Genomic DNA, 22,088 nt, shown 5'->3' on the forward strand with positions numbered 1-22,088 from the left:
CTACAGAAAAGAAAATGTTATTAAGAAAACCATAAGGAATGGAATTTAAACAAAAACTTGAAAAAGAAAACCGTAAGGAAGAGAAAATACATTCATGGTACTGTACTGTATTTATGTAAAAACCACATATAAGTGGACCCGTGCAGTTTAAACCCATGTTGCTCAAGGGTCACCTGTATACCTAAAAGTGCAATTGCTGGGTTTCAGGGGTTTTTTTCCTTGAGATATGCTTCACATTCTGTAAATTTAACATTTTTAAAATATATATACAATTCAGTGGTTGTTAGTATATTCACAAAGTTGTGTGACCATCACCTCTGTCTCATTCCAGAACATTTTTGTCATCCCAGAAGAAAACCCTAGGCTCATTAGCAGTTGTTCCCCTTTTCCTCTACTACCCTCCCAGCCATTGGCAACCACTCATCTCCTGTCTCTCTGGATGTGCCTATCTAAGTGGAATCATGCTGTGACTGGCTTCTTTCACTGAGCTGACGTCATGTTTGCAAGCTTTACCTGTGTCATAAGGGTATTAACATTTTGAATTTTATTAGATGTTGCCAGATTGCTCAACAAAGCTGCTCTGTCAGTTTTCCAATCACACCGACGGCGTGGTTAGGATCGCCGCTGTTGTATGTCTTTGTTAGACTTTTTGGTTATCGCCATTCGGAAGGTTGTGGAATGGTACCTTGGTGAGGCTTACAGTCATGTGCCCTCCGTCTTCAGGATGCCAGGCTCTGTGCTCTCTGTTGATCCTCTGTGAAGTTGCCGGGTGGTGACCTTTGTCCATTGTGTTTGGCTTACCTTGGTTTTCTTATGGCTCTGTGATTCCTTTCTGTCTGGAATGCTGTGTCACAGATAGCTTCCCTCAGCCCGTCAGTGGGTTCTTATTCTCAGCTTTGGCATCATTTGCTATAGTTTTGTTCCTTTGAATTTTAAGGACACGGCTTCCCACACTGCCCACGCAGGCTGTTTTCTCTCCCACACTGCCCACGCCTCTGAGCCTGGAGATGGGGTAGAAGTCTTCCTTGTTCGTCATTGCCACTTCCTCCCTGCCTGAAGATCCCTCTGGCTGTGCAGGTGATGCTGGCGGACTGTGTATACCCCAGTGCCCTTCCTTGTGACAGTCCTCCACAGGCACCTGCTCCCTTTCCTACCTTTCCCAGGTGGCTCCATCTCATTTCTTAGTGATTTTAGTTCCTGGCCGAGGTCAGCCTTGTCATAATTGCTGATGAGTTCAGTATTCACACACATGACCCTGCCAATACCCTGGCCTCACCTCTCCTTGGCCTCCTCTCGTTCACTCCTCTTGGCCTCCAGGCCTCATGTCACCGGGAAATGTGTCCTCTCCGCGATCTCACTTGCAGGCCCTCCACTCTGAGCGCCACCTCCTATCTTTCTAGTTCGGGCCCACTAATACCTGCACTGTACCAATTCTGAAACCACACCCAGACATCTGGCTCTTTGCCACGGCCCCTCACCCCGTTTGTGTCCTCACTGCCTTTGAGTCCATGACTGACTTGCTCTCTTGCATAACACTTATCCCCCTTGCCTCTTTCTTCTTGTCTCTATCAGTCCAGGTTCTCCAGAGAAACAACCAGTAGGCTGTGTGTGTATGTAGACGGAGAGGAAGAGGGAAAGAGAGAGGGGGATAGAAAGAGATTTAATGAAAGAAACTGGCTCGTGTGAGTGTGGGGCTGGCAAGACTGAAGTTTGCAGGGCAGACCAGCAGGCTGGAGACTCAGGCAAGAGGTGATGCTGCAGTCCTAAGGCAGAATTTCTTCTTACAGAAACCTCATGGTTTCCTCTTAAGGCCTTTTGAGTGATTAGATGAAGCCCACCCAGAGTACGGAGGATAATCTCCTGTCCTTAAAGTCAACTGATTACAGATGCTAACCACAGCTATAAGATACCTTTACAGCAGTACCTAAACCAGTGTTTGATGGAATAATGGGACTGGAGCCTCACCAAGGGACACATAAACTTCTGCATCAGGTTGCACTTCCTAGGTATAACCCCAGCCCTGTTTAAATCTGATTCTTCCTCTTCCCTGGGAGCCTCTGGGCAGCTGAACGGGGCTGGAGAACAAAATACAATGTTTTTGCCTCTTTCTTCACGGCCACGGCCTTCAAGCCGGGCCCGTGCTATCTCCTGGCACCGTATCCTCAGACCTGCCTGAGACCACACCTGCGTTCTGCACGTGCCTCATCCGTGCAAATGCTCCAGGTGCCACCTGGAACCCCCCTCTTCCCACTCAGTGCTTCCAGTAGGGATTCTGGCCTTTTTCTCCTGCATCAGCCATGGATCCTCCTCTACCCGGTCATAGCCAACAGCACACAGACATGTTGCAGGATCACCCATCTTAAGAAAGCAAAATGCCCTGATGGGAGAGGTCCCACTTCTCTGCTGTCACAGGAGAGCTCAAAGAGCCATTGGCTCTTGCCGCCTCTGATTGCTTCATTCCGTTGTCTCTTACAAGCACTCCAGCTAGGTTGTCACCAACAACCCCTGTCACAACCACCAGGGACCTGCAGGCGACCAGATCCAGTGGCCAAGCCTAGGACACCCCACTTGCCCATTTCTCCTCCTGCCATTCTGTCTCCTTATCTCTATAATTTCTAAATGTGGCAGGCTCCAGAGCTTATCGCTTGGATCTCTTTTCTTCTCTGAGCACACTCAATGTCCAATCAAATCCCCCCCTTCCCCTGGCTCACAGACGAAATAGTCTAGGGGCTGACAAGCTCCCAGCTCGAGATCTCCAGCCTGTAGTTCTGCTAGACTCATATCTGTCCAGCTGCCTGCTGGACATCTCTGTTTGGGTACATAATAGACATTTTGGACTTGCCATATTCAAAATTCAGCTCCTAAAAAAAAAAAAAAAAAAATTCAGCTCCTAGTTCCCTGCTGCAAGTCCCCTCCCCCACTACAGCAAACCTACTAAAGTCCTGTCCATCTCAATAAATGGCCCACTCTGTCCTTCCAATTGCTTTGGCCAAAAACATTAGATTCACCCTTGATTCTTTCTCTTGTACCCTCCATCCCATTCATCAGCAGATTTTGTTGACTGCACTCTCAAAATAGATCCCCAATCCAGCAACTTCTCACTCCTTCATTTGTTACTGTGCTGGTCCAAGCCACCACCCTATTAATGCATGAATCAAATCATGATACCCCTCTGTTCAGAAGCCTCCAGTGGTCCAGTTCTGTTTAGAGCAAACATATAGGCCCTTATCATCACTTTGAGGCCCTGCATGACCTGCCCTCACTACCTCTCTGGCCTCACCCTCTTCTGTACTCCCTCATTGCACTGCTCCAGGCACGCTGGCCTCTTTACTACTCCTCAAACTCACCGACTGAGTTTCTGCCTCAGGACCTTTGTACTCACTGCTCTTTCTGCCGGGAATGCTCTTTGTGAACCACAGAGCTTGCTCCCTAAATTTATTTAAGTCTCTGACCAACTTACGCTAAGCAACAAGCCTCCGGATCTCCTTTATTCTACCTTAGGTTTCTGTATAACACTTGGTACTGACTGATGTACTCTGTATCTACTGGTTTCTCTGCCCACCACCCCCATAGAAGGTAAGCTCCATGAAGGCAGGGATATTGTCTCTTTTGATCACTGTTGTGTCCCCTCAAAGGAGATGAGGCTCCTTAGCAAACTTCAGCTTCTCTCCAAACTGCTCCCCCAGCTCTCTATTAACTCCCATGATATTGTTGCTAGTATTTATTTACAGATTTTTTTATTTTTTAAGATTTTATTTATTTATTTATTTGAGAGCAAGCAAGCGAGAGAAAACACGAGCTGGGTGAGCGGGGAGGGAGAAGCAGACTCCCCTCTGAGCAGGGAGCCCGATGCAGGGCTGGATCCTGGGACTCCGGAATCGTGACCTGAGCCAAAGGCAGACGCTTAACCGACTGAGCCAGCCAGGTGCCCCAATTTACAGATATTTTTAAACACAAACTTAAAGCGAGACCCACCACCATGGTGTATTGTTCTCAGACACCGGCAGGGAGGAGAGAGTTGCACTTAACCAGGGCCAGAGTTTGCCACACCAACTTGATAAAGACAGACATGGACAAGGCCAAGATTGCAATGATGGATCATGAAGTCCAGGCTAAGGAGGACATGAAGAGGGCAAAGGACATTTAGAAATGGGTTTGTAAGTCACAACTTAGTTTTTGTGCCATATTCCTGAATTCATTCATCAGTACTTCTTGTTTCCCATTTCTTTCTTCCAGGTTCCTTCCTCTTCTTCCTGAAGCATTTCCTTTAGCATCCCTCACTGAATATCTGGGCACTAAACTTTCTGAGTCCTTGTATGCCTGAGGATGTCTTTATTTCACCGTCTCTCATAAATGCTGATTTGTTGGGAGGGAGGCAGAATTTTCGGTCCATAATTATTCTTCCTGACACTCAGTCTGATCATCATTCCTTTGACGGTCAGCTGGGTTTCCCTCTCATGCCTTTTAGGATTTTCTTTTTTATCCTGTGTGTTTTGTAGAGAATATGTCTAGGTCTGTGTTTTAGTTTTATATTTAAAAGCTACTCAACACCTAGTGGACCTTTAAAATCTGAGGACTCATGCCTTTCCTCATTTCTGGAAAATTCTTTAAATATTGACTCTACCTCCATTCTCTCTTTTCTTTCTTTCTGGAAGCCTTACTGGACATACAGTAGAGTCTTTCATTATAATCTACATGTCTGTTAGTTTCTCCTTCGTGTGTTCTTTCACTTTCTGTCTTTGTAATATTTTATAGATTTCCTCTGTTTTATATCCACTCATGGACAGTCTAGTCTCACCTATATCCCCACCCCACCCTCAGATTATTTTGAAGCCAATCCTAGGCACCATTTTCATTTTCTCTGTAAATATTTCAGTATTTGTCTCTAAAAGATAAGGAGCCTTTTTAAAGATGTATTTATTAATTTGAGAGAGAGAGAGCATGAGCAGGGGGAGAGGCAGAGGGAGAGGGAGAGAATCTCAAGCAGGCTCCACGCTGAGCACGGAGCCCAGGGTAGAGCTTGATCTTATGACCCCGAGATTAGACCTGAGCCAAACCCAAGAGTCTGACACTTAACCGACTGCGCCACCCAGGTGCCCCCCCCACACACACACCTTTTTTGGTAAGACTTAAAGGAGCCGTTTTAAAAACACAATTCCATGACTACACCTAAAACATACTGACAAGTCCTTAATTTCCAGCCTGTGTTCAAATATCCCTGAATGTCTAATAAGTATTTTTATGTAGATTTCTTCCCAAATAAGGAACCAAAAAGGTGAAGACGTTGAAGTTGATTGAACTAGTTAAGTCTCTTCTATAAGTTCCCCTTCACATTTTGTTTGTTGAATAACTGATGTTTATTTTAAACTGTATTGATTGTCCCATAGCATTTCCCATGGACTGGATTTCGCAGATTGCATCCCCATGGTTTTGTTTGCTATGTCCCTCTCTCCTCTATTGTTTCCTGTAAGCTGGAGGACCTAGGACTGCACTGTCCAGTAAAGCAGACTTAGAATAGAAAAAGGGAATATAGATAACTCATTAATGATTTTTCTGTTGATTATATGTCGAAGTGATAATATTTTGGATAATCTTATATTAAAATACATTACAATTATTTTAATCTGTTTTCTTTTTACTTTTTTGATGTGGGTACTACTAAATTTAAAGTCACATCTGTGCCTTGTATTACTATATTTCTAATGGACTAAAAGCTGGATCTGACTCTGGTTCAGTTTTTTTCTCTGGGGCACCAATAGCAATCAGCATATCTAATGCTCATATTTTGATTTCTAGACACCATTGCCCATAAAAGGAACCAGGGCTCCCATTCAGGACTCTGAGCAGGGGTAGTCCAAGTGAGCCTGAGACATTTTCTTAGGACAAAATAAAAAAGTGCTCAGGGGCACCTGGGTGGCTCAGTCCGTTAAGCATCTGACACTCAGCTCAGGTCTTAATCTCAGGGTTGTGATTTCAAGCCCCACATTGGGCTCCATTCTGAGCATGGAGCCTACTTTAAAAAAAAAAAAAAGTGTTCAAAAACTAATGGGAACATGTCAAAAGGACACAGGAACCAACCTTAAGAACCCCTACTGGCCAAATTTGGGATTTTTTAAGCCTCACAAAAGATAATAGTAGTGGATTGTAATGCATTGAATAAAATAAGAATCCATGTAAATTAGCATAAAGGGGGATCGTCTACATTACAGAGGAATGCCAGCTAATAAAAGTGAAAAGAATGCTGGAATTAGGATTTTACCATTTTGCAACCAGTATGTTAATAACGGTTCCAGGTAAGAATCATCACTGAATGTTCCAGATTCAAAGAGACAGAAGAGACTAAATATAATATGATCTATGATTGGATCCTGGATCCAAATATAAAAATGCCTTTAAAGGACATTATTGGGACAATGGAAGAAATTTGTATATAGACAAGTTATTGGATAAGAGTGTCCTATCCTGTTACATTTCTGGTATATGATCACTGTTTAGCAGTATTTAGGAGGATGTCTTTGTTGTTAGAAGATACGTAGTAAAGAGTTTAGAGGCAAAGTGGCACATTGCCTGCAACTTACTCTCCAATGGTTTCAGAAAAAAAAAATCATATGTCTGTGTATCTACACAAAGAATTATGGCAAAATATTAATAATCAGTGAATCTAGGCACATAAGTCATGATTGTCTTTCTTTTGGTAATGCTAATCTATTGATGATCATTCCTAGATCTTATTACTTAATGAACGTTTCGGAAAATGGTGACATGCTATCATTCTCTCTTTGTTTCTTAATTCAGTTCTTTGCTTGGCCATTTCCCTGTACTCATTAGTTTACAGAACGAATTCTTATTCTTCCTGGTGATCAAATTGTCCCTTCTTTGGACAGTGAGAGCCTCTTCACGTTGACTCTTGAGTCCTTTTAACAGGACCCCAGGAGTCTTGGCTAGCTTCCTTACTTTCTGATTTGACAAGGTGTTCCTGGCTCTTCTTGTCTATTTCCTGCTCCAGATCTGCAATCAGCCATTGCTCCTGGGAGTTTTGGTTCCTTTTAGCAGTAAATTAGACAGACGTGTTTTCATTCCCTTTCAGCTTGCTGTTCTAGATCTATTTTCACAGAAAGGAACACTCCTGTGTATTGGCTATTTGCACTGTCTTTCATGGGGCGGAACTTTTTCATATGATTCATAATTTGTATCTGTGAGCTCATTTTCCCAGGAGTTTTACCTGTATTGTCACACACCCCCACCCCCATGGTGCACAGTGGTACAGATATTGCCTTTGTCTGGATCCCACAGGTTTCTCATGCCCTAACCCAGTTTTTACTGGGGACCAGTCAATGCAGAGGGGCAGCTGAAGGGACAACTTGGTTTCTGTCCCAGGTACATCTGTATTGTTTGAATCTTTTACAATGAGATGTATTTTCATGTTAATTACAGAATTATAAAAGGGCAAGACACCTACATACCACAGATTAGAGTGTGGGAATGTGAGGAGGCTGTTTACTTGTCTAAAGCGGGAGTGATTTTTTTTTTTTTGTCTTTGTTTGCTTTTCCAGGATCTGTACCCAGCTTTGAAAGGTGTAAGCACAGTTTTCCACTGTGCATCACCCCCACCATCCAGTAACAACAAGGAACTCTTTTATAGAGTGAATTACATTGGCACCAAGAATGTCATTGAAACTTGCAAAGAGGCTGGAGTTCAGGTAAGGGGAAAGCTGGAGTGAGTGCTGTCGGGAGCATGTCATGGCCCTTTCTAAGTGTGCGGGAGCCAGGATTTTTCTCGTTCTCTTCCTGGGCCTAGCCAGGCTTGCTTCCTAAAGTGTTGTGAAGATCCTAGAAACTGAGTCCTATTTGCTGCTGGGCCAATTTGAGCTGCATCGCAATAGACCATTTGAGGACCCTAAGGCTTATTAGTCTTTGGTTAAAGGGCCATAAAATGTTGATATTGCTTATATTTTTTTTATTGTGGTTAAATAAATGTCATACAGTTTACCATTTTAACCATTTTTTTAAAGATTTTATTTATTTATGGCAGAGAGAGAGCAGGAGAGCACAGGCAGGGGGAGCGGGAGAGGGAGAGGGAGAAGCAGGCTCCCCGCTGAGCAGGGAGCCCGATGCGGGGCTTGATCCCAGGACCCTGGGATCATGACCTGAGCTGAAGGCAGTCGATTAACGACTGAGCCACCCAGGCGCCCCTTAACCGTTTTTTAATTTACAGTTCAGTGGCATCAAGTACATTCACGTTGCTGTGCAAACATCCCCACCGTCCATCTCCTGAACTTTCATCTTCCCGGACTGAAACTCTATCCCCATTAAGCACCAGCTCCCCACCCCCTCCTCTTCAAGCCCTTGGCACCCACCATCCTACATTCTGTTTCCATGAATCTAGAGACGTCAAAGAAGTGGACTTATATGGTATCTGTACTTTTATGTCTAACTTCTTTCACTCCGCTTCATGTCTTCTAGGTTCATCCATGTTGTAGCATGTGTCTGAATTTACTTCTTTTTTACCACTGAATAACATTTCATCCTGTGGATAGACCATATTTTGTTTAGCCATTCATCCGTCAGTGGACACTTGGGTTGTTTCTACTTTTGAAAAAGTATTGTGAATCATGCTGTTAGGAACATAGGTATATAAATATCTGCTCCAGTCTCTGCTTTCAGTTCTTTTGGGTAAATACTCAGAAATGGAATTCCTGGATCATACAGTAATCCTATGTTTAACCTTTCGAGGAACTGCCATACTATTTTCCAGACCTTGCCTCTATTTTCAGACTATTTACTTTTCACCAGTGGAAACCTGTTATAGCTCAGACCTGAGGGGATATAAATTTCCACATGTGCTTTGTTATAAATGCTGGTTCTCAGGATCACCCTTATGGGGCACCCGGCATCATCAGCTGGCCCGGCAAGAACAAGTGGGGAAGGAGCTCTTCAGGGCTCAGTGCCCTAGAAAGGATGGATCATGGTCAAAACCACCCCTTATGCTTTGCAAATGACAAGACACTTTGCCCTGCAGTTGTCACCTGATTTGCTCCTCGATAGGTAACCAGGAACTACTAATGTCACTTAACAGGTGAGGAAACAGATTTGGAAGGCTAAGAGATGTCTCTTTGCTAGTAAATGAAAGAGGTGGGACTCAAATCAGACACTCTGATGCCAAATCCCAGACTCCTTAGTCTATACCATGCTTGTATACCTAGAGCTCAGTGAATTTCACTGCTGCTGTTTTTTAAATGGAATAACCTAGTTATCCAGAAAAGATTCAAGAATGACATAGCACCCATATAATCATCATAGTGTTTAACATTACCTTTTAGAGTTGAAGTTCTGTGTGTATCCATTCTCCATGCCATTGCTGTCCTTCCCCACCACCCCACGGGGAACCAGTGTTCTGAATTTGGGTTTATCATTGCTATATGCTCCATGTACAGCCAATATAAGTTATCAGTTTGCATGTTAAAAACTTTATAGAAACGATATATTCAATATATCTTCCCGCAACTTGCTTTTTTTCCCCCTAACGTTATGTTTTTGAGATTTATCCATCTCGTGCTCCCTCTATCCGTCCCTCCCTCTCTCTCGAGTAAAAAAAAAAAAGAAAAGAAAATGGCTTTTCATGTTGTATTTAGGAACCATTTCATAACAGTGAAATCAAAAGATTGTTTAATGTGGGGTTTTTCCCCAAAGGTTCAAAGTGTTACTGTGCACATTTAAATCTTTAATCCACCAGGACTTTGTGTTTGTGTATGGTCTGAGGTAGCAATTGAATTTTTGTTGTTCAGTACCATTTATTCTGTGATCCATCCTTTCCCCTCTGTTCAGTGCCCCACCCAGCACATGTCAGCTCTCTCTTCCCTGCCACTGTGCTCTGCCTTCACTAAGCAAGCTGTAGGATGAATCTCAGTAACTGCTAGGACAAGTCACCCCCGAACCGTGTTCTTCAGAACCTGCTTGGCTATTCTTAGCCCTTTGCTTATCCATCTCAATCTTAGAATCAGCTTGTCGAGTTCCTGTTGGAATTGTTACTATAATTGCATCAAATTTAAAAGCAGTTTGGGAGGGCGTGGATGCCTTGCCAATACTGAGTCTGTATCCATAGACACATAATCTCTTTCTCTCTCTTTCAATACTTTTACCCTTTACTTTAAAAAGGTTTTGCACATCTTATTGTTTATCCCTATGTACCTAGTTTTTGGCTATTGAAATAATATCTTTCGTATTACATTTTTAATTGCTAATGCATAGAAACACAGTTGGTTTTTGTATATTGATTTTGTACTCACCAGTTCCACTGAACTCTAACTGTAAAATTTTCTGTATGTTCATAGTGTTTTCTATGTAGACTTTTCCAACATCTGTGAATGGTGATAGTTTTGTTTCTTCTTTTCAAAGTATTCCAGTACAATGTTGAATAAAAGTGGTAAAGCTGTGATTTGAGCTAATGGTGTTCAGTGTTGGATGTACTGCCCTTAACCAGAGGGCTGGAAGCTGGGACCCTTGTAAGAAAGCATTTCCTTTCAAATAGCATTTCTCAAGTGGGCGTGTACATGTGCTGACATGGCAGGGTTGGTCTCAGAATCACGGTGCATCTCTTTCAGAGTTCGTGGGCTATCCTTCTCCCTTGGCGAATCATTCCCATACTTAGATACCACAAATAATGGAAGTCCATTCCATCTCTCAGTAGTGATAGGAGAGAAAAAAGGTGAAATCCTCTGTTTTAGGATGTGTCTCGAATCCACGTAGCTACAGAAGATGGTGATCTTTGAATTATTTTAAGAAGGCCTGAAAAGCAAAGCATTGCAATAAATCATTTACATGGTGCCATTTGATTTTCTTTCATGTATGACCATCAGCTTGTTTAAGTAATGATTATTTCTTACTTGTATTTTTTAATCTTCCTTTCTCCTCTGCCAGAAACTCATTTTAACCAGCAGTGCCAGTGTCATCTTTGAGGGTGTCAACATCAAGAATGGAACCGAAGACCTCCCTTATGCTGTGAAACCCATTGACTATTACACGGAGACAAAAATCTTACAGGAGAGAGTATGTACCTGAGAACTGGTTGAGTGACAAGCAAGTTCCGTGAACATCTGGATGGTTTAGATTTTTAAGAAACATATTTATGCAGTTAGTGTTCTCAGGCCTGCATACCTAACTTGGGAAGTAAAATTTGTGGCTGAGATTCAATTTAAAAATAATGACAGTAGCTTAATGTGACCATACACTGCTCAGAGTATTGTACAGGAACTACCTCGTTTAAACTTCACAAGGACCCCATAAGGTGGATACTATTATCATCATCAGGTTCTAGATGAGGACAGTTGATGCACAGAGATTCAGTTTCGTCTTGAGGTCATGCAAGTAGTAGGTGGCTGAACCCACACAGTTTAGCTCCAGAGCCTGCACTCAACCTCTAGGCCATGCAAGGTTACTCAGTTGCCATAGAAATCAGAGGCAATTGATGATGATCCCAAGCACACAGGCAGAACTTGGGCTTAACACACAAGTGTTTTCATTTGAACACACCTTCCTAGTGGCACTCTTGCCCCCCTCCCTTATTTAAATTAAACGATGAAAGGATCTTGCTTTATTTTAAGGAAAAGTACTTGGTAAGGTACTGGTTTCCACTTGGCAAACCAACTTTGCCAGGAAGCACGTGGTTTTAACAGCAATCTGCGTTGAGTAACGAGCACTACGCCTTTGGACTCCAGGGCTCCAGGGACCCTGACAGCAGCTAGCTCCAGGACTAATGTCCAAGGAGAATATTACCATAAGGACATACTCACTTGAAGGCCATGGGTGCTCGTTGACCACAGACAGCTTGCCTTAGCTGGGGAAGCTGTGAGTACCTCTCCCAGGTGTTTGCAGCTTGTCACACCCACTGAGGTTGCATTTCGTAGCCAGCACATACCGAACTAGAGCTTAGGGCTGACTTGGCGTGAATTCCACTGAGCTGCCTGAGAGCCAGCTGCCTCCCATCCGTTTGCTATCACTCCAGGTCAGAAAGTTCCAGGAGAACTCCGTCTGCAAGAAGACACAAAGGCCTACCCAATCCAGGGGTGGAAGCCTGGCCTTTTGTAAGCTGGAGTCCTGTCTCCAGGTTCTGCCACCCTGCTCCTTGGCGCACAGAGAGCTTCACAGAGCTGCCACCTGCTAGGACTTAACCCAGGAAGCACTGAGGCTTTTGCTGGGCCCTGTGTACTCTCATCCAAGGCACTGAGACTCCCACCTCCTGTGCTCAGGAGGTGCAAGTGACAGCCATGGCTCAGACACAGAACATATCTGAAGACTTGACCTGTTTCTCCCAGACCCTTTACCTTCTCAGTCCCTTCTTCCTGGCCCACTTGGGTTCATCAGAGTCCCTTCCTAGGAGGTGGTACTCAGAACTGAGAACAGCTCAGGACTGGTGGAAACAAGCCCGTGGAACTTAAGGCAGGAGAGGCAGGAGACTCATGACTGACTCATTACCTGAAACCCTCAGATCTTCCCCTGGCTGCATTTGTGCAGTTCAGTCCTGGAACCCAAACCCAGGCCTTTCTCTTTGATCATATTGTTGTTGTAAGTAGGCTCCGTGCCCAGTGTGGGGCTTGAACTCACAACCTTGAGATCGAGAGTCACGTGCTCCACCGACTGAGCCAGCCAGGGGCCCCTGATCATACTGGTTTTGACCCAGCTGTATCTCCTGTGTTTTCAAATTTGGGTGGTATGGGTGGATAGGATAGAGAAGTAGCCCCAAATTATACCAGAGCAGAAGTCAGCCTCTGTGTCCCCCGTAAGTGGTGCAGCTGACATGCCCCTTCTGCTCTTTTACAGGCAGTCCTGGGTGCCAATGATCCTGAGGGGAATTTCTTAACCATGGCCATTCGCCCTCATGGCATTTTCGGCCCAAGGGACCCCCAGTTGGTCCCCATCCTCATCGAGGCAGCCAGGAAAGGCAAGATGAAGTTCGTGATTGGGTAAGTTGGCCCATAGTTGGTCTTCTCCCTGACCCCTCACAAGGATCAGTCTTGCTTGGTTAGCTCTTTTATAATGCCGCCTTCTCTGCTGCCCTCTGTGTTGGTTTCCTGGGGCTGCCCCAACAAATGACCACAAACCGAGGGGCTTAAAACAACAGAGATTAATTCTTTCTCAGTTCTGGAGGCGAGAAGTCTGGAATCAAGGTGTTGGCAGCGGGGGGACCTTCTGGAAACTGAGGGAGAATCTGTTCCAGGCCTTTCTCCCAGCTTCTGGTGGTGGCCAGCAGTCTTTGGTGTTCCTTAGCTTGTAGACAAGTCACTCTAATCTCTGCCTCCACCCTCACGTGAGCGTCTTTTCTGTGTATCTACATCCAAATTTCCCTCTAATAAAGATATCAGCCATTGGATTTAGGGCCTACTCTACCCCAGTATGTCCTCATCTTAGCTTGATTACATCTTCAAAGACCCTATTTCCAAATGAGGTTACATCCAAAAGTTCCAGGGAGACATGAATTTGGGTAGGACCCTGTTCAACTTAGTATACCATCATGTAGCCTGGGAAAATATTTGTGTCCCTTTTTGAAAATTGAGGAAACAGGCTTGGGGAGGCGGGAGACTGGCACAGGGTCAAGGGCCAGGCCTTGGATCTAGGAAGGCTGGTAGAGGTGTTCACATTCCTTCTCAAGGAAAATGCAGGTGGCGAGGCCTTTGTGGGTGATGACAGCACGTGGCTGTTTCCCCAGTACACCTTTGCTTCCTTCCTTTTTTTTTTCCATTGCCACCTTGCCTCCCTGCTGCCCTGTCTTCTTGCTTTGAGGGATTAGAAAGAGATGGTAGAAAGGTGTAGAGGCCAAAGCAAGCCCTTAGCCCTGAGTGTGGGCCATGCCAGGATGGGGCAGGCAGGGCACTGGGCTTTCAGACTCCTTGCTCGGCCCTTACATGTTCCACTGCCTCTGAGGGCCCCAGGTATCCTGGCCCCTTAGCATCTTTAACAGTGGAACCATGCCCCGTACGCCCACAGAAACGGGGAGAACTTGGTGGACTTCACCTTTGTGGAGAACGTGGTGCACGGACACATCCTGGCTGCAGAGCACCTCTCCCAAGACACGGCCGTGAGTGGGAAGGTAAGGCACCCCCTCCTCCTGCCCCATGCACGTTTGCCCGTCTTCGGGCTGCATGTCCCTGTGCTTGGACTCATTGGCAAATTGCCTTCATGATCCTGGGTCCTGGCTGATCTGCTTTAGGATCCCATTGGTCCGAGGTTGATCCCCTGTGGACGTGACTGCTCCCAGCAGGGTCCCATGTACATTCAGTGGGGTGCTTGGTACTCATCTTCCCTCCCAGTCATTCTGGAAGTCCCTTCATTTCTCTCCCATTGCCCACCCTTGCTCATGCCTCTCACCCCTCCGGAGGGGTGGATGTATCTCAGTCTCTTGGCATCTGGCACCTGGTGGGCAGGATGGACATGTCAGGGAGGTGAGCTCTCATGCAGAGAGGGGAGAGCACATTAGGGCCCCCTCACCCTCTCCCATTCACAGGGCCCCCCTCTTCCTTGTTTCTCACTACTCCCTTTGGAACCCCCTCTTTGGATCTCATTTTTCTCCTGGACCTCTGCTGTTTTCCCACTCCTGTAACACTTAGGGTGGTGGAGGTTGGGTGGGTGTATGGCTTTTGTTTTAGACCAAATACAGCACATTTGAGAAAAGGCATGTGACCTGTTGTTGCATATGAAGATAAGGAGTTTTACCATGATTAACATGATTATTAAATTAACAGACATACTTTCCTGACTGTAATCTAAGCTTCAGTTAAAAATCCTGGCCCATAGATAAAACTTACCTTTCCTTTAGCCTGCCCAAATCAAAAAAGCTCCAAATCAAAAAAGCATCTCTGCCACTGGCTGACGTTTGCAGACTGGAGATCTTGGGTGGGCAGGCAGGCAGAGGCCACTGGCTTCCCAAAATATTGGTCCCAGGCTGAGCCAGCAGCTTATGCCTGAGCTCCAAGTTCCAAGTGTGGCCGGCCAGCTGGGGAGCATTTTCTTTCTTTTTTTTTTTTTTCTTTCTTTTTTTATTCTTATGTTAATCCCCATACATTACATCATTAGTTTTAGATGAAGTGTTCCATGATTCATTGTTTGTGCACAACACCCAGTGCTCCATGTAGAATGTGCCCTCCTCAATACCCACCACCAGGCTAACCCATCCTCCCACCCCCCTCCCCTCTAGAACCCTGTTTGTTTTTCAGAGTCCATCGTCTCTCATGGTTCGTCTCCCCCTCTGATTTCCTCCCCTTCATTCTTCCCCTCCCGCTACCTTCTTCTTCTTCTTTTTTTTTTTCTTAACATATATTGCATTATTTGTTTCAGAGGTACAGATCTGAGATTCAACAGTCTTGCACAATTCACAGTGCTTACCAGAGCACATACCCTGCTGGGGAGCATTTTCTAACTTCTTGTTCTCTCTCCAGGCATTTCACATCACCAATGACGAACCCATCCCTTTCTGGACATTCCTGTCCCGCATCCTGACAGGCCTCAACTATGAGGCCCCCAAGTACCACATCCCCTACTGGGTGGCCTACTACCTGGCCCTCCTGCTGTCCCTCCTGGTGCTGGTGGTCAGTCCTGTCATCCAGCTCCAACCCACTTTCACACCGATGCGTGTCGCACTGGCTGGCACGTTCCACTATTACAGCTGTGAGAGAGCCCAAAAGGTCCTGGGCTACCGGCCACTGGTCACCATGGATGACGCTATAGAAAGGACTGTGCGGAGTTTTTATTACCTGCGGAAGGTCAAGTGATGCAGCCCAAAGACTGGGCCGTCGCAGTGCCTTCCCCGGCTACTAACTCTCCCCTGTGGACCAACAAACTAACCTCCTTCAAGTGACTTTCTTAGCTTAGGTCTCCTCCTGCCAGTTAGATGAGAGCACACCCAGCTGTTCCATGACCTCAAGGGTGGAGGAAACCGGAGGCATTTCTCCCATTTGTCGGATTGAATTTGAATTTCTTAAAGCAGGCAGCTTCATATTCTACTGTTTTGTGTTCTCCTCTCCCTCTCCCCTACCCCCCCCCCACTCCCACCCCTCCTCTCTCCTGGGTTACTTATCATTCCAGCATCCTTCTACATAATCAAGGAAGCTGTAGGGAAAAAAACAATCCATTTGGTGAAACTTCAAATAGATGCAGAATTTAAAGCAAAAACTTTTTAAAAGCTTAAATAATTGTTACCCCTCCCCCCATCAGTCTCCAGACTAATCGAAATGTAATGTTAAAGACTTCTGTTTTTTCATAAAACATTCTTTCATGGACATGTCTCTCTCTCTCTCTCTTTTTTTTAAAGAGTTTATCCATTTATTGGCCAGAGAACACGTGCATGTGAGAGAGAGAGAGTACAAGCAGGGAGAGCGGCAGACAGAGGGAGAAGCAGGCTTCCCGCCCAGCAGGGAGCCCAATGTGGGGATTGATCCCAGGACCCGGGATCATGACCTGAGCTGAAGGCAGCCGCTTCACCGACTGAGCCACCCAGGCGTCCTGACGTGTCTCTCTTTATCAGCGGAGCCCCATTGTCCTTTTTAGTTACAAGGTGGTAGCGTGCCCCAGTGGCCTGCCATTTCAGCTGTGTAGCTCTTCTAACATGGGACATGGAGCTGGTTGACAGTAAGCCATTGAAAAGGTCAGAGAGAAGAGCATTCTCTATCTGCTTGGAGTTTGGGCAGAAACTCCATGAGATGATGTAGAAAGGACTGTTTCTCTGCAGCTCACACTCAGAACCCTTCAGGCCAGTCTCCAAAAGGCAAAGCACATAGGATTCAGTGTTCTCTATTTTCTGGTGATGTTCTGCTTACAGAACCTGATTTCTTCCCAGACTAATCGAAATGTAATGTTAAAGACTTCTGTTTTCTTCTCTGCCTTTGTCCAGGGGTGGAGAGGCAGCCGGGACACTGGAATAAAGTGAAGATATTGTACATGCCATGAGGTTTGTGTGATAGGAACATCACACCCACCTGAGGGGAGACTGCTATGTTGATGGGGCAAGGGAGCACAAGTAGAAGTAAGACAGGGTCTTTGCCCTTAAGGCACTTAGAATAGAGGAGCTCAAGATATGTTCACAAGCCCCTGTAATACCAGACAAAAAATAATGCACCTGAGACAAGGTGGTGTAAGTTCAAGGAGGGGAGACATGGCTTCCAGGCAAGACCATCAAAGAGACTTCCAACGAGGAGGTGACAGCACTGAATTGGACTTGAAGAATGAATAGTCAGTAGGTACAGGCCTGTAGGTGGCACTTCAGGCTGAAAGGTCAGGTTCAGAGTCAGTGGCTTTTTATAATCTCATTAACAGTGTGTTGTCTTTCTTGGATTCAGTAAGTACAGGAGTGACCAGCATGGCTTAGGGTTGGGGGCGTGGAGTAGTGGGAAGTTGGGTTGGCTGAAGAGATAAGCAGGGCTGAGGATGCCAAGCCAAGAGAGCTAAACTGTCTCCTATAGGCATGGGAAACCATTGACAGTTTACGCAGTGGAGGACAAAAATCAAGAAATTTATGTCGCCACCCTGTGTGGAGCCTGGGAGATCAGTTAGGAAGTGGCAAAGGTCTGGGCAATGATGCAGCCATGGAAATACAAATGAAGCTTTAGCTGAAGCACCTGGAAAGAACTCCGAGCTCCCTGCTTGATTTCCTATGAGGAGTGGGAGGGAGGAGTAGGCCGGGGCATAGGACTGATAGACTCTGCTTTCAGAGCTGCTACGAGGAGACTCATGCCTAAAAGAGTGAAGCTGACAGACCAAAGTGCCCTCAGCTTTGTCCTTTCAGCTCTCTTGGGAAAATGCTAGCAGCTGCCTCTACAAAAGATGTCCCTCATCGAACTGCACAGACTGTCCAATCTATTCGTATCTTCTACTTCCTAAGGGAACCTCTTGTCTGCTCACTTGTTTTATTCACCCATTCTTTCTACATGTTTGTTGGGCACTGCCTGGGCTTCAGTGGTCAATAAAACAGGCACAGCCTGGAGCTGATATTACAGCTGGAAACACCCTCCCTACCCCAGACAGATTTTATGGCTGCTCCTTGCTCTGTCCTGCATTCCTGACTCAGACCTATGTCACCCCCATCTGATACTGACCTAGTGCAGCACCTGGCCCAGGTGTACTGGAACAGCCAAGCTGACATGTCTGCCTCCCCTGATCCAGTCTGTATGTATCTCCAGGTTGTCCTTCCTAAAAGAGACCTAGATCTGTCTCTCCTCTGTCAAAAACACTTCAGTGGGTCCCAACTTTCTCTTGAACACCTTCTGTGGCCAGTTTATCACAACCTGTTCTCAGCCCACCCTTCCAGCTTCTTCTACTGGACTTCGCACTTGTGCGCCAGCCATACTGCTCATGACCTGTCAGACATCCCCTTACTCAGGTTGCCCTGGCTGCCTGCCATGCCCTCTCCTTGTTATGTCCCCTAATACAGAATAGCCAGATCCCTTTCCCCACAAAAGTCTACTCTGATCTTCCCAATTGGAGATCATCTGTTTGTTCTGGGCTCCCAGGCTGTAGCTCTCAGTCTTTGCTCTATTTAGTGTGTTCCCTCGGTGTACTTTCTCCCACCCCCACCAAGCCAGGAGCTCCTTGATGGCAGAGCCAACCAGTGTCCCCACAGAGTGGGTGCTCAAGAAATGTGGGTAACCACGTGCCTGGCTTGCAATCCTAGGGTAACAGCAGCAACAAAAGGAAAGAGCCAGTGGGACTGGTTGGAGCAGAGGTTCCTGGCATGGCACTAGTGTGTGGAATTGGGAGGTCTGTGAACCCCAGGAATTGGACACAGCCTTGGGGGCATCTGAGTGTGTCTTGTCGGGAGAAGGCACAGAGCTGGGATTAGCTTTTCAAAGATGACTGCAGCCCGATACAAAATTCAAGCCAGTGGGGTGGGCACCAGCAGCTGTAGGGAAGCCTGCTTTTGGGTAAGGGTCCAAGAGAGACAAGCTGAGGGTGAAGAGGCCAGAGTAGGGATCCCAGGCTTCATTAGCATCTTCATCTGCATGTGGTCATGGACCACAGGGTGGCTGTGGCCAGCTGTTCTGTCTGTGGGTCCTTGTCTTCGCTCCCTCCACCTAACCCCAGTAGGCTAGCCTGTAAGTTCCTCTGGCTCCTCAGCTGCATTCTCTGCACATCTCACCTCGAGGTATCTAGTCCTGCTGGGCCTGCAGCCTCCTTTTCTTTCAAACGTCATCTCCAACATCATTCACTCCTCACAGCTTCCTCCCCATGGCCTCTGTCTTCTGGCTTCCTACAGAGCCCACCCTGCATTGCCGTCAGTCATTGGCTTAGCTGTCCAGATCTCCAACAAGCCACTACATTCCTCAAGGGCCAGGGGCTTTTGATTTGTTTCTCTGCCCAGTAAGTGTGACCAGACTGAAAGGGCATTAAGAGGACAAAGCTACTAACACCCACATTGACCAACTGGGGGAACCCCAGAGAGAAGAAGTCATGGCCAAGGGCCCTCAGGCAATTAGCAGAGCCAGGGCTAAACCACAAGCTCCTGATCCCCAAGCCAGTGCATCCCACATTACTCATCTAGATTCATGCAGCTAACACAGCAAAGGTGCTCATCTGGGAAGGGACACAGGCTCTAATCTGAGACTTTGCAACATGAAGGGCTGAAAGGGCACAGAGAAGAGTTAGGAATGGAGACAAAAAAGAGGCATGTGGAGGGTGCCTGGGTGACTCAGATGGTTAAGCGTCTGCCTTCAGCTCAGGTCATGATCCTGGGGTCCTGGGATCGAGTCCCGCATCGGGCTCCCTGCTCAGTGGGAAGCCTGCTTCTCCCTCTGCCTCTGCCTCTGCCTCTCTCTCTCTCTCTCTCTCTCTGACTCTCATGAATAAATAAATAAAACATTAAAAAAAAAGAGGCATGTTGAGAGACACTAGAACCCTTCCATCAGCAGCATGCACCTCTTTCCCCCAGCACTGCCTAGTTGTCAATTATGGAAGACTCCAAATGATAGTGGACCCAAATTAGAGCCTTCCCTTTCTCAGGTCTGTCTTTCACCCACTCAGCCCCCAGGAGGTGTGTTCACATTAGCTCCTTCAGCCCAGAAAACTTTCTTGAGTGAGCTGGGTAGGAGAGAAAGGGGGGAAGAGGGTGAAGGCCTCTTAGCCTTTCCCTGTACTGCAACTCTTACGAGACACCTTCTCTAGTAAGTACTGAGACACACACACCATTGGCTTTATTCTCTGGGGGGACCATCAATTCAGAAAATATTAACTGAGCACCTGCTAAGTCCAAAGGGATGCAGAAGTGACCAAGATAGAGCACTTACCCTCAGAGAGTCCCACAGAGAAAGTAATAACCCAAGTGCTCTTTGCCTTAAGAGCAAAGGTCCACAGACTGAACTTGGGGTCAAATCCTATTTGCCTGTGCTTTGGTCAATAAAATGTTATTGGCATATAGCCACACCCATTGGTTTACATATTGTCTATGGCTACATCCATGCTACAATGGCAGAGTTGACCAGTTATGAACAGAGATCTTGTAACCCACAAAGCCTAAAATAGTTAGTACCTTCCCCCTTACAGGAAGAGCTTGCCAATGTCTGCTTAAGAGTGACTGAGGGCGCCTGGGTGGCTCAGTCGTTAAGCGTCTGCCTTCGGCTCAGGTCATGGTCCCAGGGTCCTGGGATCAAGCTCCGCATCAGGCTCCCTGCTCCGCAGGAAGCCTCCTTCTCCCTCTCCCACTCCCCCTGCTTGTGTTCCCTCTCTCGGTGTGTCTCTCTCTGTCAAATAAATAAATAAAATCTTTTTAAAAAAAACTTGAAAAAAAGAGTGACTGATAGGCCAACAGGCACATGAAAAGATGCTCAACATCGCTCATCATCAGAGAAATAGACATCAAAACCATAATAATATAGCACCTCACACCCATGAGGATGGCTACTTTCAAAAAATAAATGAATAAATAAAACAGGGTGAGTCCAATTTGGCCAGCTTGAGAAGATAAGGAATGGCATTCCAGCTTCCAGGCCAAGGGAACCAACATGGTCTGTGACTGGAAATGGTAGGAAATGAGGTTGCAGGGGTCAGGGAGCTGGGACTTGATTGCCCTCTGCCCTCTGAAGAGTGACATGGTGGCATTTGTGTTTGGATGGTGGAAAGAGTTCAAGGAGAAGGACCAGAGGCAAGCACCACTATAAAACCATGGCTTGTGGCCCCTTCCTCCATCTTCAGAGTGCATCACTCCAATCTCCACTTCCATCAACACATCTCCTCCTCCAGAAGTGGACATTTTGGGGAGCAATTACTCAGTCTACTACAGTGGCTAATAAGGTACATGAGGTCTAGAAAAGCACTGCTCTGGGCTTTTCAGCAGGGCAGGAGTTTCCTGGTCTTCTAAGGTTTGCCTAGCAAAACCAGTGAAGTATGAGGTTCTATCCGAACCCAAGTACAGGGTAGTGAGATGACTAGCTAAGGCTTGGCCAGATACAGTTCTGTCTGAAGTTTGCATGGAAGGTATTAGGGCCTGGGTATACGGCAGGCCTCCAGCTAGAAGGGGGCCAGAGGACAGGCAAGTCCCAACAGGCTCAACAGTCATGAATCTAGGGAGGGGCATCCCCTCACCAAGCTGGCAGGGAGAGGCAGGCCCCCGGGTAAAGGGCCAATGCTCCAACCTATCTCTGACAGGCCCAGGGCTTCAAGCAAACTGCTGGATCCCTGCAGCCCTGTCTCCCAAATACTATTCAGATAATTCACTGGGCTAGTTTGGCACCAACTGATGGTGCTGGCTTAGAAGGTGCTGAGAAATGTGGGTGGATCTGCAGGGCGGGTTTAAAAAGTCCTGAGAATCCAGTGGCCCAGGTGAGCAAGTGTTAGGTCCCAGCACTGCCTCCAGGCCTGGGACGGTCTCATTTCCTGGTAGGAGAGGAAGTAGGATTTAGACATGCCTCTCTGTGCTGTATTTGGGGCTGGGATTAGTGTTTCGAGAAGTGAAGCTCAGAAACTAAGCTAAGGCCACACAAAGACCATCTAGCCATAGCCAATCACAGGGGCTCCCAACGTGGGCCCAGGTGGTGCTGAGACCAAGCCTGCAGAGATTAGACTCTGCAAGATGGGTGCAAGGCCCCAAGCATACCATGCTACTGCAGAACCAA

General features: G+C 46.4%; 1 protein-coding gene across 2 annotated transcripts in view; it reads left to right on the forward strand.

Annotated features, from left to right (window-relative positions):
- Positions 1 to 18,435, forward strand: part of NSDHL (NAD(P) dependent steroid dehydrogenase-like) — a 31,976-nt gene extending 13,541 nt beyond the window's left edge. For both annotated transcript variants that reach the window (XM_045883792.3, XM_045883801.3), the window contains 5 exons: positions 7,554 to 7,700; positions 10,918 to 11,046; positions 12,817 to 12,959; positions 13,981 to 14,083; positions 15,429 to 18,435. In XM_045883792.3, the coding sequence (XP_045739748.1) occupies positions 7,554 to 7,700; positions 10,918 to 11,046; positions 12,817 to 12,959; positions 13,981 to 14,083; positions 15,429 to 15,761 (855 nt within the window). In that variant the 3' untranslated portion in view covers positions 15,762 to 18,435. The remainder of the gene's footprint in view (positions 1 to 7,553; positions 7,701 to 10,917; positions 11,047 to 12,816; positions 12,960 to 13,980; positions 14,084 to 15,428) is intronic.
- The last annotated feature ends 3,653 nt before the right edge of the window (positions 18,436 to 22,088 follow it).

Source organism: Mirounga angustirostris, unplaced genomic scaffold (assembly GCF_029215605.1).
Source record: "Mirounga angustirostris isolate CCGP_5_RB_7025 unplaced genomic scaffold, mMirAng1.0.hap1 SCAF_11, whole genome shotgun sequence".
Lineage (NCBI taxonomy): Eukaryota > Metazoa > Chordata > Mammalia > Carnivora > Phocidae > Mirounga > Mirounga angustirostris.